Source organism: Cetorhinus maximus, unplaced genomic scaffold, assembly GCF_964194155.1.
Source record: "Cetorhinus maximus unplaced genomic scaffold, sCetMax3.hap1.1 HAP1_SCAFFOLD_1672, whole genome shotgun sequence".
NCBI lineage: Eukaryota > Metazoa > Chordata > Chondrichthyes > Lamniformes > Cetorhinidae > Cetorhinus > Cetorhinus maximus.
In genome coordinates, this window is record NW_027597612.1 from 48,811 (window position 1) to 69,957 (window position 21,147).

Sequence of the window (21,147 nt, forward strand, 5' to 3'; positions counted from 1 at the left end):
AGTACGTCTTCACTCAAAGGGGAGTGAGAATCCAGAACTCTCTCCCAAAACAGCAGAGCCTGTGGGTCAGCTGGAACCTCCAAGAGTGAGTTTGATTGTTTTGTTGGGAAAGGATGTCGAGAGATATGGATTCAAGCCCAGAAAATGAAGGGAAGGTACCGGTCAGCCAAGGCGGGCTCAAGGCCAGAATGGCCTTTGGCTGTTCCAAATTTCCCATGAATGTTGCAATAGTTTTGAGGGGCTGAATGGACTGGTCAAGGCAATTCATTTGTTATGACTGTGTTCCCAGGAGGGTTTACAAAGTGATCCTTCTGCTTTATACTGTTTAACTTATTAATAGTGGATTCTAAAAGGTAAGGTATTTAATTTGGATTTGCCAAAAAAGAAGCATGCTGGGCAACAAGAACACGATTTATTCTTTCCAAAAATGAACAGAGATTGGCCCAAAAACAATGACTGACCAATACCCTTCGAGATGCATACTGGAGCTGAGTACCCAGTCTGATGGAGGGATGAGGGAGGAAGAGGAAGGAGTGAGGGGAGGAAGGGGCAAAGTTAGGTGGTAGCTGGAGTTTGGATACAGTTGGACCATGATCTAATTGAAAGGAAGAACAGGCTGAAGGAGCTCAATGGGCTCCTCCTATTCCTATGTTGACAATCAGTGTTATCCTGTCTGGACGAGGATTGAGTGATTCAACAGGGGCAGGTCCAGCGATCTTCGTAAATTAACAGTCAGATCAGTCAAACTTTACCTTCTCCTGCTTTAAAGGAAAGGTCACTTTAAAGGTTTCTCAATGATATTGTGAACAATTTCATTGCTAAATTTTGTGTCTGATTACACAGCAGTACCAGGAATTCAGTTAACGGCTTGTTTGGGTGTCTGATTTTATCCATGTGCTTCTATTATTTGCAGCCCTTTCCTGCTAGTGTGCAGGATATTGTGTAGTCAGCAATGCCTAGAACCACAAACTGCAATCAAACCCCCTCAGGGACACACACAAACATTCAACTCCTTTCAACATGTTCCCATCCCTGCTGAGGGAGAGTAACGAGACTAAATATTGAGAGCCACAGGGAAGGGATTCTCCTGGGTTCAGGCATCGAGTCTGATGAACATAAAAATCTCACATAAATTCGGGGAGTGAGGCTACCGTATTTTTTGAATGAGAATCAGGACTGAAATGAATCATGAATTAAAATAACCTTTGGCACAATAGTCATTACAGTAACCTACAGATCATTCCACTACCTGATTACAGTGGAAATATCCATTAAAAAGGAGAGCTGTCACATGTAATAATTGACCCACTTTATAAATCAGCATTAAGTGAGATTAGCTGTTAGATTTTGCTGGGGAAACAAATGGGAAAAAATTCTATTTTAAAAAAATATCCTGGGTGTTTTTCTCTAACTCAGAGAGTATCGCTGGTAGCTCTGAGGCAGGCGTCCACTCAAGGAGATGTCAGTGCTGGGGCAGCGCTGCATTGTCGGAGATGTCAGTGTTGGGGCAGTGCTGCATTGTCGGAGATGTCAGTGTTGGGGAAGTGCTGCAGTGTTGGAGATGCCAGTGTTGGGACAGCACTGCACTGTCGGAGATGCCAGTGTTGGGGCAGCGCTGCATTGTCGGAGATGCCAGTGTTGGAGCAGCGCTGCACTGTCGGAGATGCCAGTGTTGGGGCAGCACTGCAGTGTTGGAGATGCCAGTGTTGGGGCAGCGCTGCATTGTCGGAGATGCCAGTGTTGGGGAAGCGCTGCATTGTCGGAGATGCCAGTGCTGGGGCAGCGCTGCATTGTTGGAGATGCCAGTGTTGGAGCAGCTCTGCACTGTTGGAGATGCCAGTGTTGGGGCAGCGCTGCAGTGTTGGAGATGCCAGTGTTGGGGCAGCACTGCACTGTCGGAGATGCCAATGCTGGGGCAGCGCTGCATTGCCGGAGATGCCAGTGTTGAGGAAGCGCTGCATTGTCGGAGATGCCAGTGTTGGGGCAGTGCTGCACTGTCGGAGATGCCAGTGTTGGGGCAGCACTGCACTGTCAGAGATGCCAGTGTTGGGGCATCACTGCACTGTCAGAGATGCCAGTGTTGGGGCAGCGCCGCACTGTCGGAGATGCCAGTGTTGGGGCAGTGCTGCACTGTCGGAGATGCCAGTGTTGGGACAGAACTGCACTGTCGGAGCTGCCAGTGTTGGGACAGCACTGCACTGTCGGAGATGCCAATGTTGGGGCAGCGCTGCACTGTCTGAGATGCCAGTGTTGGGACAGCACTGCACTGTCGGAGATGCCAATGTTGGGGCAGCGCTGCACTGTCTGAGATGCCAGTGTTGGGACAGAACTGCACTGTCGGAGATGCCAGTGTTGGGACAGCACTGAACTGTCGGAGATGCCAATGTTGGGGCAGCGCTGCATTGTCGGAGATGCCAGTGTTGGGACAGAACTGTACTGTCGGAGATGCCAGTGTTGGGACAGAACTGCACTGTCGGAGATGCCAGTGTTGGGACAGCGCTGAACTGTCGGAGATGCCAATGTTGGGACAGCACTGAACTGTCGGAGATGCCAATGTTGGGGCAGCGCTGCATTGTCGGAGATGCCAGTTTTGGGACAGAACTGCACTGTCGGAGATGCCAGTGTTGGGACAGAACTGCACTGTCGGAGATGCCAGTGTTGGAGCAGCGCCGCACTGTCGGAGATGCCAATGTTGGGGCAGCGCCACACTGTCGGAGATGCCAGTGTCGGGGCAGCGCTGCATTGTCGGAGATGCCAGTGTTGGGGCAGAGCTGCACTGTCAGAGATGCCAGTGTTGGGGCAGTGCTGCATTGTCGGAGATGTCAGTGTTGGGGAAGTGCTGCAGTGTTGGAGATGCCAGTGTTGGGACAGCACTGCACTGTCGGAGATGCCAGTGTTGGGGCAGCGCTGCATTGTCGGAGATGCCAGTGTTGGAGCAGCGCTGCACTGTCGGAGATGCCAGTGTTGGGGCAGCACTGCAGTGTTGGAGATACCAGTGTTGGGGCAGCGCTGCATTGTCGGAGATGCCAGTGTTGGGGAAGCGCTGCATTGTCGGAGATGCCAGTGCTGGGGCAGCGCTGCATTGTCGGAGATGCCAGTGTTGGAGCAGCTCTGCACTGTTGGAGATGCCAGTGTTGGGGCAGCGCTGCAGTGTTGGAGATGCCAGTGTTGGGGCAGCACTGCACTGTCGGAGATGCCAATGCTGGGGCAGCACTGCACTGTCGGAGATGCCAGTGTTGGGGAAGCGCTACATTGTCGGAGATGCCAGTGTTGGGGCAGCACTGCACTGTCGGAGATGCCAATGCTGGGGCAGCGCTGCATTGCCGGAGATGCCAGTGTTGGGGAAGCGCTACATTGTCGGAGATGCCAGTGTTGGGGCAGTGCTGCACTGTCGGAGATGCCACCATTCAGTTGAGACCTTAAAGCAATACCCTATTTGCCTTGCCTGGATCACAGAGATTCCAATGGCACAATTTTGGAGATGTTACCCCTAGTGTCCTTAATCTCTCAATCAACATGAGGAAAACAGCTGACCTGGTGATCATTGCATTGCTGAATGTGGAGTTTTATGTGTGCAACTGGCTGCTCTATTTCCTCTATAAGATCAGTGACTATACCCCCAAACTATCCAGTCTTACTATGTCCTGTGATACTATACATTATAAAAATGGGAGTTATTACTTTAACACCTGTTCATAAAATTTTACAACATCCTTCCTTCCCTCTGCAAACCCTTGCACAGGCCTGCCCTCTCCCTCAAACACCTTGTTCCCTCCCTCCTCCTCACCCTGCTCCCTTCTCCCCATTCCACCTCAGACTTTATCCTTTTCCCCTCCTACAAACCATTGTTGAAGCCCTGTCAATGAAACACTTTCCCAAATGCAAACAGGTCCCAGTTAGTTGGCTGCATTGACAGTCTGGTCCACGGGAAGTGGGATGTAATCACAGGGTAACACACAGACTGAGAGAGAGATCAAAAACAAGTAAAGTCAATAACTCACCACAGGACCTGATCTTCCAGTCAGACCCATTGGACCAGAAGGACCTCGCATCGCAATCTAGACAGAACAAACAGAAATCTCAATGAGAGAGCAAGCCTGAGGGACCAAGAGATAGAAGTGGGGTGTCACTGGGAGAATTTTCTTATTCATGCCAGGGATGTGGGTTTCGCTGGCTGTGCCCATCCCGAGTTGCCCTTGAGAAGGTGGTGGTGAGTTGCCTTCTTGAACCGCTGCAGTCCCTGTGGTGTAGGCACACCCACAGTGCTGTTAGGGAGGGAGTTCCAGAATTTTGACCCAGCGACAGTGAAGGAACAGCGATATATTTCCAAGTCAGGATGGTGAGTGACTTGGAGGGGAACTTCCAGGTGGTGGTGTTCCCATCTATCTGCTGCCCTTGTCCTTCTAGATGGTAGTGGTCGTGGGTTTGGGAGGTGCTGTCTAAGGAGCCTTGGTGAGTTGAGTGAGCTGGAGGGATAACTGTCCCAAGGATACGGAGATGAAAGGGGTGACAGGAAGTCACATGAGACAGAGACTGAGTCTGAGAGAGCCAGAGGAAAGAGAGCTAGTGTGAAAGAGTCTGTGGGAGACAGTGGGAGACAGAGTGGGTGAGTCTGAGGGAGTCAGAGACAGCGAGCGAGTCTGAGAGTGAGGGTGTCAGAGATAGGGAGCGAGTCTGAGAGAGTGAGAGAATCAGAGTGTGTCTGGGGAGTCAGAGGGAGACAGAGCACTGTGAGAACCATCAAGGAGCCACGTTACAGAGCAGAAGAGAGGTGATTGGTTTTCCAAGAGCTCAGAGCTGATGAGCACATTCCTGAACCAGTTCAGGACAGAGTAACAGCAGAGTGAGTGTGAATGTCAGGGAGCATTGTCAAATCTGTCAGGAGGGGAACATTTAGGGTATAGTGATCATTGTATTATAAGGGTTAGGCTGACTGTGGAAAAGGATAAACAATCTAGAAGAAAAATAATTAACTGGGGGAGGCCCAATTTCAATGGGGTGGGAACAGCTCTGTCCTCAGGAGTTGGAATCAAAGATTGGCAGCAAAACTGTAATGGATCAATGGGCAGCCTTTAAAGAGGAGATGGTTCAGGGGCAGTCGAGGCCCATTCCCATGAGGAGGAAAGGTCGAACAAACAAAGCCAGAGCTCCCAGGATGGCGAAAGAGATAGAGAGTTAGATGGAGCAGAAAAAGGGGGGCATGACAGGATTACACAAGTGAGAACCAGGTTGAATATAGAAAGTTCAGAGTGTAGTATAAGGATATCTGGCATAGCAAGGGTTAATGTGGGACTGGGAAACAGTACCGCCCACAATGTGATGTAAAGAGGCACAAGACCTGAGACTAGAGAGAGTTGTGGACTGGATGGAGACCTGTGTAGAAGCAAGCATGGAGTTAGCCCATAGCTTGGGCTATATCCTGTATACATGTACATAGTTATGTGTTAGCAATAAACATGTAACGTTCAACCATGCAAGACTCAGAACCTCTCTGTGAGACCTAATGAACAGACAACACAGTCGGTAAAAGAAATATGCAACCAGAGTTGCCTGAGAGCGAGTGAAATGAGAGTTGAATAGATTGATACCTGAAGTGAGTGTTGTCCTACAAGGAGAGCTGGAATAGAACTGGTCTATTCTCTCTGGAGTTTCAAAGGATGAGATATGATCTCAATCAAACAGATTCTGAGAGAGTTTGACAGGATAGTCACTGAGGCTGGTTTCCCCTGGCTGAGGAATGTAGAACAAGGTTGCGCAGTCTCAGGATGAGGGGCTGATCATTTAGGAATGAGATGAGGAGAAACTTCTTCACTCAGGAATCATAGATCTTTGGAATTCCCCACAGTAGAGAATTATGGGTGCTCAGTCATTTCATATTGTCAAGGCTGACATTGAGGCACTTTTGGTCTCTCAGTGAATCAAGGATATGGGCGAATTGGGTGTGAAAGTGGAGTTGAGGTTAAAGATCAGCATGATTTAATAAGACAGTTTGTTGTGGAGTAAAGCCAGGGGCTTTCTTTATATTTCACGATGATTCTAGTGAGCAGCTTTAGCAGGTGACGGGGGCTGCTGGTGTTTTAATTGGTCCAGCCAGATCTGGCAGTGGATGGTTAGACCGATTGTTTGTCCTGTCCTTTCACGTCTCCAGTGAGTGGCAATGAGGGTTGTACCCAGGGTAACAGCCAGTGTGTGAGAGAGTGATGCTTTTATTGGAGACTAGGATGGGGCTGAGGGGGTAATAACAGAAGCGTCCCTTACCCTTGCTTGTTGTAAGATGGCCTGAGCCTGTGCTTCCTGAGCTGATATCACTGGGCCCTTCTCACCACTTGATCCATATTGGAACTGCAAATAACAGAAGCACAAAAACAACATACCACAGTTTACGATTTAGTCATAACCAGAACCACAAGCTGAATTAGCTCTGGACTGAACATTACCCACTGGCGTGATATGAACTATCACCCATTAAGCACCATTCATGACCCAGACCCCACTCAATCACACATTTCCCATTAGCCATTACTCATTGTGGAATTACACATTAGTTAGCCACTTAAAATTAATGAGCTGGCACAATAAAACAGGGGGCAGAAAAACACCATCGTCACGGGACAGAGAGAAACTATTTCCTTTGGCTTGGAGAGTCCATAAAAAAGAGAGGCTAACCTTACAATTCAAAATAGGATGTTTGGGAGTGAAATCAGGAAGAATTTCTTCCAAATAAAAACATTGGGAATCTGCAACTCTCCCCCTGAATAGGCTGTGGATGCTGGTGGCCAATTGCAAGCTTCAAGGCAGCGAGTAAAAGATTTTCTTGGGTAAGGATATGGACGGATATCGAGCAAAGGTGAGTAATGGAATTGAGTACAGATCAGCCATGATCTGATTGGATGATGAAATAGGTTCAAGAGGCTGAATGGCCTCCTGCTGTTCCTATTATTGCAAGGCATTTCACAAATTTCACATACCCAGCGAGAGTTTGTGTTCAAAGGAAATGCAGGGCAGGAGAATGAAGTCTACAGAATTGAAACTCAATCTCTCAAAATCGGCTGTCCCTGGTGGGTGTGTGGAATCAGTAATTTAAACTTAAAATTCGAGTCTGGCTCTTCAGAAGTGAAATTAGCAAGAATTTCTTCCAAACAAGGACAGTGGGAATCTGGAACTCTCTCCCCTGTGGGATATCTGCAATCCTAAACCTGGGACTTTTATCAGTGAGACCCCAGCAGGAGAGCTGAGATATAATCAAATACCCATTAAGATTTAAATATTTATTCCAATCATTGAAGAGCATTATTAATTTTCTCCTTTGGTTCTCGCTGCCTACAGGAGTGGTAGATGTCATATTATTATAATAATATAACACCTAATCACTCATAATGGATTGGGTAAACACATTGTGGGTTCACTTATTAAGACTAGGCACATGAGAATAATTGTACACAGGTATAAAGCTTGAAGATATCAGAGCTGTGTGTGTGTGCTCTGCTCAAACCAAAAGTGAAACTAAGACTGGATCACAAGACACATTTCCCTTCCAGTGATGTCATGCTGATTGCCCTTAAAGGCATATTACAACGGTAAAAACAGAGATGATCAATGATTTCAAAAGGAAATTGGATGGGACTTGGGGGAAATAAATCGACAGGGTGACGGGAACAGAGCAGGGGAATAGGACTGACTGGGTTGTGCTATAGAGAGCTGGCATGGGCTCCATGGGCTGAATGGCTTCCTTTTATGAGTCTGATTTCATTCCGAGATCCATGGCTCAATTACAATGTTTTTGTAATTCAATCCACACAAGCCATTCTTTTGGCCACTGTGATTCCAAACTATTATGTAACATGAGCTATACAGAACCAAAAATAAACCCTGTTATGGCAGCCTGGTCTGGCTTGATACCAGCACAAGCCTGCCCTGATTCTCCAGAAACTGACTGAGGTCAATGAGCTCATCCATTGAACAGATGCTGGTTTATATGATCAGCAGCCAGTGAATCAGGGAATCCTGGAATGATACGATCCAAGGAAAGGCTGTTCAGGTCACTCTATCCAAACGCTTCATCATTTTGAACACCAATAATAAATCCCCTCTTAACCTTCCCTGCCCTAAGGAGAACAATCCCAGCTTCTCCAGTCTCTCCACGTTAACTGAGGCTCCTCATCCCTGGTCCCATTCGAGTAAATCTCCTCTGCACCCTCTCTAAAGTCTCAACATTCTACCTAAAGTGTGGAGCTCAGAGGTGGACACAATCCTCCAGCTGGGGTCTAACTGTGCCTCTATGTATAAGTCAGGAATCAACTTTTCCATCCATCTTCCAAGAGGTTACCCCCTTATTTCATGGAGTTCCATTGGTAACCTCAACAGAACTCAGCCCTCATTCTCTTAACACCTTATCGATATAAAACCCATCTCGATCTTGGTACCTCTGCAGGCTGGGTGAGGTGGAGGATTGCAGCCTGACTCCTCACTCAGTGAGGGGGAGGAATGCAGCCTGACTCCTCACTCAGTGAGAGGGAGGAATGCAGTCTGACTCCTCACTCAATGAGGGGGAGGAATGCAGCCTGACTCCTCACTCAGTGAGGGGGAGGAATGCAGTCTGACTCCTCACTCAGTGAGGGGGAGGAATGCAGCCTGACTCCTCACTCAGTGAGGGGGAGGAATGCAGTCTGACTCCTCACTCAGTGAGGGGGAGGAATGCAGCCTGACTCCTCGCTCAGTGAGGGAGAGGAATGCAGTCTGACTCCTCACTGAGTGAGGGGGAGGAATGCAGTCTGACTCCTCACTCAGTGAGGGGGAGGAATGCAGCCTGACTCCTCGCTCAATGAGGGGGAGGAATGCAGTCTGACTCCTCACTCAGTGAGGGGGAGGAATGCAGCCTGACTCCTCGCTCAGTGAGGGGGAGGAATGCAGTCTGACTCCTCACTCAATGAGGGGGAGGAATGCAGTCTGACTCCTCACTCAGTGAGGGGGAGGAATGCAGTCTGACTCCTCGCTCAATGAGGGGGAGGAATGCAGCCTGACTCCTCACTCAGTGAGGGGGAGGAATGCAGTCTGACTCCTCACTCAGTGAGGGGGAGGAATGCAGTCTGACTCCTCACTCAGTGAGGGGGAGGAATGTAGCCTGACTCCTCACTCAATGAGGGGGAGGAATGCAGTCTGACTCCTCACTCAGTGAGGGGGAGGAATGCAGTCTGACTCCTCACTCAGTGAGGGGGAGGAATGCAGTCTGACTCCTCACTCAGTGAGGGGGAGGAATGCAGTCTGACTCCTCACTCAGTGAGGGGGAGGAATGCAGTCTGACTCCTCACTCAGTGAGGGGGAGGAATGCAGTCTGACTCCTCACTCAGTGAGGGGGAGGAATGCAGTCTGACTCCTCACTCAGTGAGGGGGAGGAATGTAGCCTGACTCCTCACTCAATGAGGGGGAGGAATGCAGTCTGACTCCTCACTCAGTGAGGGGGAGGAATGCAGTCTGACTCCTCACTCAGTGAGGGGGAGGAATGCAGTCTGACTCCTCACTCAGTGAGGGGGAGGAATGTAGCCTGACTCCTCACTCAGTGAGGGGGAGGAATGCAGTCTGACTCCTCACTCAGTGAGGGGGAGGAATGCAGTCTGACTCCTCACTCAGTGAGGGGGAGGAATGCAGTCTGACTCCTCACTCAGTGAGGGGGAGGAATGTAGCCTGACTCCTCACTCAATGAGGGGGAGGAATGTTTTCTGACTCAGCATCTTTGAATCACACAACCCAAGCACCCACTTGACCCATATTCTGAGGCCTTTAGGAAAACTGAAAACAATCTATGCACCAGGAAAGCAAACGCAGAGGGTGTGATGAATGTCAGACCAGCCTTTTGACAGAGGATCCTCCAATCATCCCCCCATGAGGGAACATTTCACCCATCAGGCAAAGAACCAACACTTTGGGGGATGTGTGTTGGGTCGTTGACAATGGGCTTCTGGTAGTTAACCTGTTCACCTGGTAATTATACTGAAAAAAGTCTAAGCTATTTCCTATAAAACCTTTGAAAGTGGTCGGAGAAATAAATAAATGTGTTAAAAGACGCATACAAGATCCGTGGCATTAACGATAGAGGATGGATTACATAGGACCGGGAGGAGGCCATTCAGCCCCTCATGCCTGTCCCACTATTCAGTCAGATCATGGCTGATATGTATCTTAACTCCTTCTACTTGCCTTAATTTTTAAAAAATTCATTCACGGGATGTGGGCTTCGCTGGCTGGGCCAGCATTTATTGCCCATCCCTAATTGCCCTTGAGAAGGTGGTGATGAGCTGCCTTCTTGAACCGCTGCAGTCCATGTGGTGTAGGTACACCCACAGTGCTGTTAGGAAGGGAGTTCCAGGATTTTGACCCAGCGACAGTGAAGGAATGGCGATATATTTCCAAGTCAGGATGGTGAGTGGCTTGGAGGGGAACTTCCAGGTGGTGGTGTTCCCATGTGGCTGCTGCCCTTGTCCTTCTAGGTAGTAGTGGTCGTGGGTTTGGAAGGTGCTGTCTAAGCAGCCTTGGTGAGTTCCTGCAGTGCATCTTGTAGATGGTACAAGCTGATGCTACTGTGCATCGGTGGTGGAGGGAGTGAATGTTTATGGATATGGTGTCAATCAAGTGGGGCTGATTTGTCCTGGACAGTGTCAAGTTTCTTGGGTGTTGTGGGAGGTGCACTCATCCAGGCAAGTGGGGGGTGTTCCATCACACTCCTGACTTGTGCCTTGTAGATAGTGGACAGGCTTTGGGGAGTCAGGAAGTGAGTTACTCATCGCACAATTCCTAGCCTCTGACCTGCTCTTGTGGCCATAGTATTTATATGGTTAGTCCAGTTAAATTTCTGGTCAATGGTAACCCCCAGGATGTTGATAGTGGGGAATTCAGCAATGGTAATGCCATTGAATGTGAAGATTTGATGGTTAGATTCTCTCTTGTTAAGTTGGTCATTGCCTGGCACTTGTGTGGTGTGAATGTTACTTGCCACAAGCCTGGATATTGTCCAGGTCTTGCTGCATTTGGACATGGACTGTTTCAGCATCTGAGGAGTCGTGAATGATGCTGAACATTGTGCAATCATCAGCGAACATCCCCACTTCTGACCTTATGATGGAAGGAAGGTCATTGATGAAGCAGCTGAAGATGGTTGGGCCGAGGACATTACCCTGAGGAACTCCTGCAGTGATGTCCTTGAGCTGAGATAACTGACCTCCAACAACCACAACCATCTTCCTTTGTGCTCGGTATGACTCCAACCAGCAGAGAGTTTTCCTCCTGATTCCCATTGACTCCAGTTTTGCTAGGGCTCCTTGATGTCACACTCGGTCAAATGCTGCCTTGATGTCAAGGGCAGTCACTCTCACCTCACCTCAGGAGTTCAGCTCTTTTGTCCATGTTTGAACCAAGGCTGTAATGAGGTCAGGAGCTGAGTGGCCCTGGTGCAACCCAAACTGGGCATCAATGAGCAGGTTATTGCTAAGCAAGTGCTGCTTGATAGCACTGTTGATGACCCCTTCTATCACTTTGCTAATGATCACAAGTAGACTGATGGGGCGGTAATTGGCTGGGTTAAATTTGTCCTGCTTTTTGTGTACAGGACATACCTGGGCAATTTTCCACATAGCCGGGTAGATGCCAGTGTTGTAGCTGTACTGGAACAGCTTGGCTAGGGGTGCGGCAAGTTCTGGAGCACAAGCCTTCAGTACCTTACCTTACCTAACCTTACCTAACAAAAACCTTTCAATCTCAGTTTTAAAATTTACAATTAGCAGCTTTTTTGACGGAGAGAGAGAGAGTTCCAGATTCCCATCCCCTCTGGGTGAGGAATTGCTCCCTGACATCGCCCTGAATGGCCTGGCTCTCATTTTAACCTTCTGCCCCCTGGTGGGGAACAAGAGGAAACATGTTCTCTCTAGCGATCTTATCAAATCCTTTAGACATCTTCAGTACCTTAATTAGATCACTCCTTAATCTTCTAAATTTGAGGGATTACAAGTCTCGTCCATGTCACCTGTCCTCATAATTTAACCCTTTTGTCCCCAGTCTGATTTTGGTGAATCTGCTCTGCACCCTCTCTGAGGACAGGGTCTCCTTCCTGGGGTGCGGGACTCAGAACTGAACCCAGTTAATCCAGATTGGGTCTGAGCAGAGATTTATATAAACTGTAACTTCCACCCTTTGTATTCCAGACCCCTCGAGATAAAGGACAACATTCCATTTGGTTTTGGATGTATATTTTGTAGCCATCCATTTGATTTTAGTGAATTCTGTTCTTGAATCCCTCGATCCCTCTACTCCTCCACTGTTCCTAGATTCTCCCCATTTAAAATAAGGAAAATTATTCTGGGAGTTATGCTGAACTTTTATAAAACACTGATTCGGCCACAACTGGAATCTTATGCTCAATTCTGGACACTTCTTTAGGAAGGATGTGAGGGCTAACAACAGGCTGTATAAGATCAATTCTCATCCTGCAGTTGGTTCTGTTGCCCTTCTGTGTCCTCTGGTACCGATCCTCCTGACAGTGGGAACCATTTTTCCTTACTTACTTGGTCGGAACCCGTCAGAGTTGAGTACATAGTCATACAGCACAGAAACTGGCCCTTCGGCCCATCATGTCCATGCCGGCCATCAAGCCCCTATCTATTCTAATCCCATTTTCCAGCACTTGGCCCGTAGGCCTGTTGCTGCAGCATTAAAAGTGCTCATCTAAATACTTCTTAAATGTTGTGAGGGTTCCTGCCTCTACCACCCCCTCAGGCAGTGTGTTCCAGATTCCAACCATCCTCTGGGTGATAAAACTTTTCCTCAAATCTCCTCTAAACCCCCTGCCCCTTACCTCAAATCTATGCCCCCTGGTTATTGACACCTCCGCTATCTACCCTATCTATGCCCCTCATAATTTTGTATACCTCTATCAGGTCCCCACTCAGCCTCCTCTGCTCTAAGGAAACCAACCCCTTGTTTTCCAATCTCTCTTCATAGATGAAATGCTCCAACCCAGGCAACATCCTGGTGAATCCCCTCTGAACCCTCTCCAGTGCAATCACCTCCTTCCTATAATGTGGCGACCAGAACTGCACACAGTACTCCAGCTGTGGCCTATCTAGCATTTTATGCAGCTCCAACATAACCTCCCTGCTCTTATATTCTATGCCTTGGCTAATAAAGGCAAGTATCCCATATACCTTCTTAACCACCTTATCTACCTATGCTGCTGCTTTCAGGGACCTATGGACATGTACACCAAGGTCCCTCTGACCTTCTGTACTTCCTAGGGTCCTACCATTCATTGTGTATTCCCTTGCTGTGTTAGCCCTCCCAAAATACATCACCTCACACTTCTCAGGATTAAATTCTATTTGCCACTGCTTTGCCCATTGTACCAGCCCATTGATATCATCCTATAATCTAAGGCTTTCCTCCTCACTATTTACAACACCACCAATTTTTGTGTCATCTGTGAACTTACCTCCTATATTCACATCCAAATCATTAATGGACACTACAAACAGCAAGGGTCCCAGCCCCAATCCTGTGGTACACCACTCATCACAGGCTTCCAATCACAAAAACAACCTTTAACCATCACCCTCTGCCTCCTGCCACTAAGCCAATTTTGGATCCAATTTGCCAAATTGCCCTGGATCCCATGGCCTCTTACCCTCTTGACCGTTCTCCCATGTGGGGCCTTGTCAAAAGCCTTACTGAAGTCCATGTAGACTACATCAACTACAATACCCTCATCTACACAACTAGTCACCTCCTCGAAAAATTCAATCAAATTTGTTAGACATGACCTCCCTCTGACAAAGCCATGCTGACTATCCCTGATTAATCCCTGCCTCTCCAAGTGGAGATTAATTCTGTCCATCAGAATTTTTTCCAAGAGTTTCCCTACCACTGATGTCAGACTCACTGGCCTGTAATTACCTGGTTTATCCCTACTACCCTTCTTGAATAATGGTACCACATTCATTGTCCTCCAGTCCTCTGGCAACGCTCCCGTGACCATAAAGGATTTGAAAATTAATGTCAGAGCCCCTGCAATCTCCCTCCCTTGCCTCCCACAGCAGCCTGGGATACATCTCATCTGGGCCTGGGGATTTATCCACTTTTAAGCTCACTAAAACTGCAAATACCTCCTCCCTTTCAATGCTAATTTGTTCTCAAGTATATCACAATCCCCCTCCCTGATTTCTACACCTACATCGTCTTTCTCCATAGTGAACACAGGTGAAAAGTAATCATTTAAAACCTCACCTACGTCCTCCGGCTCCATGCACAGATTGTCACTTTGATCCCTAATGGGCTCTACTCCTTCCCTGCTTATCCTCCTTCCCTCAGTGTATTTATAAAATGCCTTGGGATTTTCCTTTATCTTGCCCGCCGGTGTTTATTCATGCCCCCTCTTCACTCTCCTAATTACTTTCTTATGTACCCCCTTACACTTTCTATTCTCCTCTAGGGCATCCGCTGTTCTCAGCCCTCTGTACCTGCCATAAACCTCTTTTTTCCTTATCCAATCCTCTATATCCCTTGTCATCCAGGGTTCCCTGGACTTGTTGGTCCCACCCTTCATCTTTATGGGAACATGCTGGCCCTGAACTCTCACTATTTCCTTTTTGAATGACTCCCACTGGTCTGATGTAGACTTTCCTACAAGTAGCTGCTCCCAGTCCACTTTAGCCAGATCCTGCCTTATCATATTGAAATCAGCCTTCCTCTAATTCAGGACCTTTATGTCCTTTTCCATAACTACCTTAAATCTTACAGAGTTATGGTCACTATCCCCGAAATGCTCCCTGCTGACACTTCTACCACTTGCCCGGCTTCATTCTCCAAGATATAGTCCAGTATCGCCCCTTCTCTTGTCGGACTTTCTACGTGTTGGCTCAAAAAGCTCTCCTGGATGCACTTTAAGAATTCTGCCCCCTCTAAGCCTTTCACACTAAGACTATCCCAGTTAATATTGGGGAAGTTGAAATCCCCTACTATTATTACCCTATTATTTTTACACTTCTCTGAGATCTGCCTACATATCTACTCCTCTATCTCCCCTTGACAGTTTGGAGGCCTACAGTACATTCCCAGCAAAGTGATTGCCTCCTTTTTGTTTTTAAGTTCTACCCATATGACCTCATTTGAGGAACCTTCTAAGATACCATCCCTCCTTACTGCAGTAATTGACTCTTTGATCAATAATGCAATGGCACCTCCTCTTTTACACCCACCCCTGTCACGCCTGAAGATTCTATACCCCGGAATATTGAGCTGCCAGTCCTGCCCTTCCCTCAATTCATGATGAATCAGTTTCTAAATGGTCAGCCCTGGGAGCTTTGTGGTGTAGTGGTATTGTCACTGGACTAGTAATCCAGAGACCCAGGGTAATGCTCTGGGGACCTGAATTCGAATCTGGCCATAGCAGATGGTGGAATTTGAATCCAATAAAAATCTGGAATTAAAAATCTGATGATGACCATGAAACCATTGTCGATTGTTGTAAAAACCCATCTGGTTCACTAATGACCTTTAGGGAAGGAAATCTGTCGTCCTTACCTGGTCTGGCCTACATGTGACTCCAGACCCACAGCAATGTGGTTGATACTTAAATACCCTCTGAACAAGGGCAATGAGGGATTGGCAATAATTGCTGGCCTAATCAGCAATACTCACATCCTACGAATGATTTAAAATATCAGCAATTTTCTGGACTTCTAACATCCCAGGATTGAGATAAAATTAATCTTGTGCCAGTGAATATGGAGAGCACCAAATCTCCTCATAACCTTCTCGAAGGAGAACATTCCAGCTTCTCCGGTCTCTCCACATTAATTGAATCGCTGGGAATCTCTCTGACCCTTCATAGCCAGGTGACTATAATTGAAACGCTTGTTTCTTCAGAATGAGGGTGCATATCAATAATTAGTTAATCCCCTGCTATCTCTGAATGCACAATGCAGGAGTGTTAGAGAGCAAACTCAGACACTGAGCCACATAAGGTGATATGAACAAAAACTTGGTGAAAGATATAGGCTTTACGGAGAGAGGTGGAGAGATTTAAGGAATTCCTGAGCTTAGGACCAGGCAGCTGTAGGCACGACCCCCAATGGTGGAGCGATTAAAGTCAGGTATGCACAAGAGGCCAGAATTGGAGGAGTGTGCAGAGATCTCAGGGGCTGTAGGGCTGGAGGAGGTTACAGAAAAAGGAAAGGGAAAGGAGGGATTTGAAAACAAGGATGAGAATTTTAAAATCGAGGCATTGCTTAAACAGGGGCCAAAGTAGGTCAGTGAACACAGGAGTGGGGTGATAGGGGAATGGGGCTTGGTGCAAGTCAGGACACACAGGCAGCTGAGTTTTGGATCAGCTCAGATTCACAAGGGGTAAGGGGTAGAACGTGGGAGACCAGCCAGGAGTGTTTTGGAATAATCGAGTCTAGAGGTAACAAAGCTGGGGATGAGGGTTTCTGCAGCAGATGAGCTGGGCCAGGGACAAAGCCAGGTGATGTTACAGAGTTGGAATCGGGCAGTCTCAGTGATGGCATGAATATGAGGGTGCAAGTTCACCTCGGGGTCAAATATGACACAAAGGTCATGACAGGCTGGCTTAGTGTCAGGGAGAGATGGAGTCAGTACCTGAGGAACAGAGACGGAGTGGGAACTGAAGACAATGGTTTCAGTTTACTTAATGTCTAATTGCAGGAAATTTCTGCTCATCTAGTACTGGATGTTGGATAAGCAGACTGATAATTTCGAGAGGAGTTGAGAGAGGTGGTGGTGAGGTGGGGCTGGGTGTCAACAGTGATCATGGGAAAACTAACACCGGGTTTTAGGATGATGTCACCGAGGGGCAGCAGGTCGATGAGGAATAGGAGGGGCCAAGGATAGATCCTAGGGGGACACCAGAGGGAACGGTGTGGGATATCACTGCGGATATTAGAAACTAACTATCGAAAGAGTCCACTCAGCCATGAATACTTTGTGCTGGTGAGTGTAGAATGGCAAGGAACAGCTGCCATTCTTTGGTGCTCCCGTTATCCACTGGTGTTTTGGTGCAGCCCTGATTGACCCTCTGGATCACAATTCTATTTTGACCTCTACTTTAGGATGTGAGAAAATCACATCAGCATTGAAGCTGTCAGATTCCAAATGAGGAGATGGCAGTAAAACTCCCTGATCATTCATAAACTGATTCATGACAAATTACACTCAATAATTAAGGTTTTGAGTAAATAAGGAGAAACTGTTTCCAGTGGCAGGAGGGTCGGTAACCAGAGGGACACAGATTGAAGAGAATCGGTGAAATATCCAGAGGGGGAGATGAGGAGAATTTATTTTTACACAGCGAGTTGTTGTGATCTGGAAGGCACTGCCTGAAAGGGCGGTGGAAGCAGATTCAATAATAACTTTCAAAAGGGAATTGGAGAAATATTTTCTTGGCTATGGGCAAAGGGCAGGGGGAGAGGGGCTAATGGGATACTCTTTCATAGAGCCAGCATAGACATGATGGGCTGATTGGCCTCCCTCTGTGCCACAAAATTTCATAATTCCAGCTTGCTTTCAAAGTTGCACACTACAGTCTCTTTTATTAAAATACAAAACTGGCTGGTGTCTAGGGAGGAGGAGAGAGTGAAAACCTTACCGGTAACATTAACATGGTACCCGGGGGACCAGGCAGTCCGTCTGCTCCAGGAAGCCCAGCTCGTCCAGTAGGACCCTGTCAGGGAAAGAGAGAGAGAATCATTTCATCATGTGTGATTGCTGAAGCATCAACTGTGAGAGGGGGAAGGGAGGGTGGGAGGGAGAGGCAGCAGCAGAGAATCACACCCTCAGGGAGCTGTCTACATATTTCCAACATTCCTACATTCCTTCAAAAAATGTGAATTTTCTGTTTTCGGGCCATGGGGCTCGCTCTGCATCTGGCGATCACTCAATCAAACACCAGCATCAAAATGAGGAGTTATCCCTCCTGCAGCAACATTTCATCCCCTCTCTCACATTATTCAGGATGTCAAAGTGTAGAAACTAATCCAGTCTGAGTGTTCTCTGTCTCACCTTTAATCTTGTCTCAGCTTCAGGAACTGGCTGATTTAAATTAAAGGACATGCATTTATATAACACCTGTCACCACCAGAGCACAGTCCAAAGTGCTTCACAGCAAATAGTGCTGAGCTGTAGTCACTGTTGCAATGTGGGTTACACAACAGCCAATATTCACACAGCAGGATCCCACCAGCAGCAGTGAGCTAATGCCTGTTCATTTTATTTCTTCCTGATGGTGCTTGAGGGGTAAATATTGGCCAGCACAAAGATGGCAATTCAGCATTTCTACCAAACTTGCCAGAGAATATTATACATTCACCTGAGAGGCAGAAGAGGCCTTGGTTTAACATCTCATTCAAAAGAGAACAGCACTCCCTCAGCACTGACCCTCTGACAGTGCAGCACTCCCTCAGTACTGACCCTCTGACAGTGCAGCACTCCCTCAGCACTGACCCTCTGACAGTGCAGCACTCCCTCAGCACTGACCCTCTGACAGTGCAGCACTCCCTCAGCACTGACCCTCTGACAGTGCAGCACTCCCTCAGTACTGACCCTCCGCCAGTGCAGCACTCCCTCAGTACTGACCCTCTGACAGTGCAGCACTCCCTGAGTACTGACCCTCTGACAGTGCAGCACTCCCTCAGCACTGACCCTCTAACAGTGCAGCACTCCCTCAGCACTGACCCTCTAACAGTGCAGCACTCCCTCAGTACTGACCCTCTGGCAGTGCAGCACTCCCTCAGTACTGACCGTCCAACAGTGCAGCACTTCCTCAGTACTGACTGTCCAACAGTGCAGCACTCCCTCAGTACTGACCCTCTGACAGTGCAGCACTCCCTCAGTACTGACCCTCCGACAGTGCAGCACTCCCTCAGTACTGACCCTCTGACAGTGCAGCACTCCCTCAGTGCTGACTCTCTGTCTGTGCAATGCTCTCTCAAAGGAACTGAAAAGAATAGGGCCAGGAGGATGCCATTCAGCCTCTCGAGCGTGCTCCGTCATGCAATCAGTTCATGGCTCGTCTCCTGGGCATGCTGCGTTCTGAATAGATGTTTGTTATAATGAGCCAGCATCAGTTAACCAAGGAAAGATGTGGGCAAATGTTTTTCTAAATGAGAGTATGTTTTTTGGGGGGAGGTATTGGCCAGTTTGAGCCTCTGGGATAGAGCAAGGTACTAAACTCTGGGTCCTTCAAATGAGAGTGGGCAAACATGCTGGGAGTTGTACAGCAGGAATCTGTGAATTGTGAGTCATGTTGACTTTCTGGGTTTAATGTGAAAGGAAAGCAAATAATCACACAAACATGAAATTCTGGTGAATTCTGTCAGGCTGCAATGCCATCTGCAAAACTGCAGATTTCTGTCAGACTGGAACATTTCTGACTGTGCATTTTAATAATCTTCAGACATCTGGTTTGTGTGAAAGTGGTACGGTAATGTATGTCAAAGAATTCCTTCTTTTTCTCTCTCTCTTTCAACCAACTGTTAGCAATTCCTCGAGGGAATCCTGAATAATTCCCCTCAGACGTATAAACTGCATTGAGAGTATTAAGCAATGCTGGCCTCCAGTGAGCTACCTAAGCTGTCTCTCGCAGCCCCTCAGTCTCTACGTGAAGGGGTAGCTCAGCTAGAATTCACAAAATGCCAAGGCTCCACATTGCCTCCTTAAAAATAAAGGTGGTTTTGATTATCTTCCAGCTGCATGCTTTGAAAAAGTTTTGTTTTTTGCAAGGGTGTTAGCATATTTTGCAGTTTCTGTTCTAAAGGAGATAATTTCCCTATTTTAGCCTTTTAAACCCCGATGTGAAATTATGTCAAAATTCAGCCAACACTTCAGAAAGAAATGGAAACCCTGGTGAGACCAGCTTTATCTCTGTCTTTATGAAAAGCAAAACTTCAAATCCAAACTTCAAAAGAACAAGTATAAACTCAACACCAGACAACACAAGACAACACCTTCACTCTTTAACTTTGTTTGCAGAAGTAAGGCTGTGAGTTGTGGACTTACCCTCTGACCTGGATCACCATGGGGACCTGGAGGTCCTGTCAGACCGGGGGAGCCTGGAAGACCCTAAAACAAGGCAAGAAAACCTGATGTAATGCATGACTGTGAAATACATTCAGAGAATTGCCTCCGACACGTGTGCAGCAGCCAATGCTGCCATTAGGGACAAATGCAGGAGAATTATTACAAAAATATAACTTACATATAATGTATAACACAGAAACAGGCCATTTGGCCCAACTGCTCCATGGTGTGTCTGCTCCACACGAGTCTCCTCAAACCCCCTCTTCATCTCACCCTATCACCGTGTCCTACTGTTCCTTTCTCCCTCGTGTTTATCCAGCCTCCTCTTATATGTATCTATATTATTCACCTTGACCACGCCACATCCTTCCCACTCTCTGGGTAAAGAAGTGAGTTGTTTGGATCTGGAATGTGCTGCCTAAGAGTGTCGTGGAAGCTAATTTAATTGGGACTTTCAAAAGGGAATTGGATCATTATCTGAAGGGAAAAGATCTGCAAGGCTATGAGGGAAGGGCTGGAGAACCGGACTAGTATTGTTTCTCTTACAGGGAGCTAGGACAGACACAATGGGCTGAATGGTCTCTTTTGCACTGTAACCATTCTATGATTCTATAACTTTCTCCTGAATTCCCCATTGGATTTATACCTTATATTTACCTGATACTTATGACTATCATACTGATGACCTCTAGTTCTGGTCTCTGCCCCAAATGGAAACATCTTCTTTACGTCTACCCTATCAACACCTTTCATCATTTTAAAGGCTTCGATCAGGTCACCCCTCAGTCTTCTCTTTTCTACAGAAAAGAGCCCCAGCCTGTTCAGACTTTCCTGGTGGTTGTAAACTCTCAGTTTTGGTATTAATCTTGTGAATCTTTTTTGTACCTTTCCAGTGGCTAAATATCTTTTTTGTAATAAGCAACATAAAAACAGGAGCAAGAGGAACCCATGCAGCCTCTCGAGCCAATCTATTATTTAATATGACAATGGCTGACCTTAACTCCATTTTCCTGCCTGCTCCCCATATCCCTTGCTTACCTCAGATACCAAAAATCTCTTTATCTCAGCCCTAAA

General features: G+C 47.3%; 1 protein-coding gene across 1 annotated transcript in view; it reads right to left on the bottom strand.

Moving 5' to 3' along the window:
• The window catches only part of LOC144676532 (uncharacterized), a gene marked incomplete at both ends in the record, with an annotated part of 60,751 nt that extends 40,636 nt beyond the window's left edge, over nt 1–20,115 (bottom strand). The window contains 4 exons of the mRNA XM_078536929.1: nt 4,002–4,058; nt 6,259–6,342; nt 17,645–17,719; nt 20,053–20,115. Coding sequence (XP_078393055.1) covers nt 4,002–4,058; nt 6,259–6,342; nt 17,645–17,719; nt 20,053–20,115 — 279 coding nt within the window. The remainder of the gene's footprint in view (nt 1–4,001; nt 4,059–6,258; nt 6,343–17,644; nt 17,720–20,052) is intronic.
• Nucleotides 20,116–21,147: the final 1,032 nt, after the last annotated feature.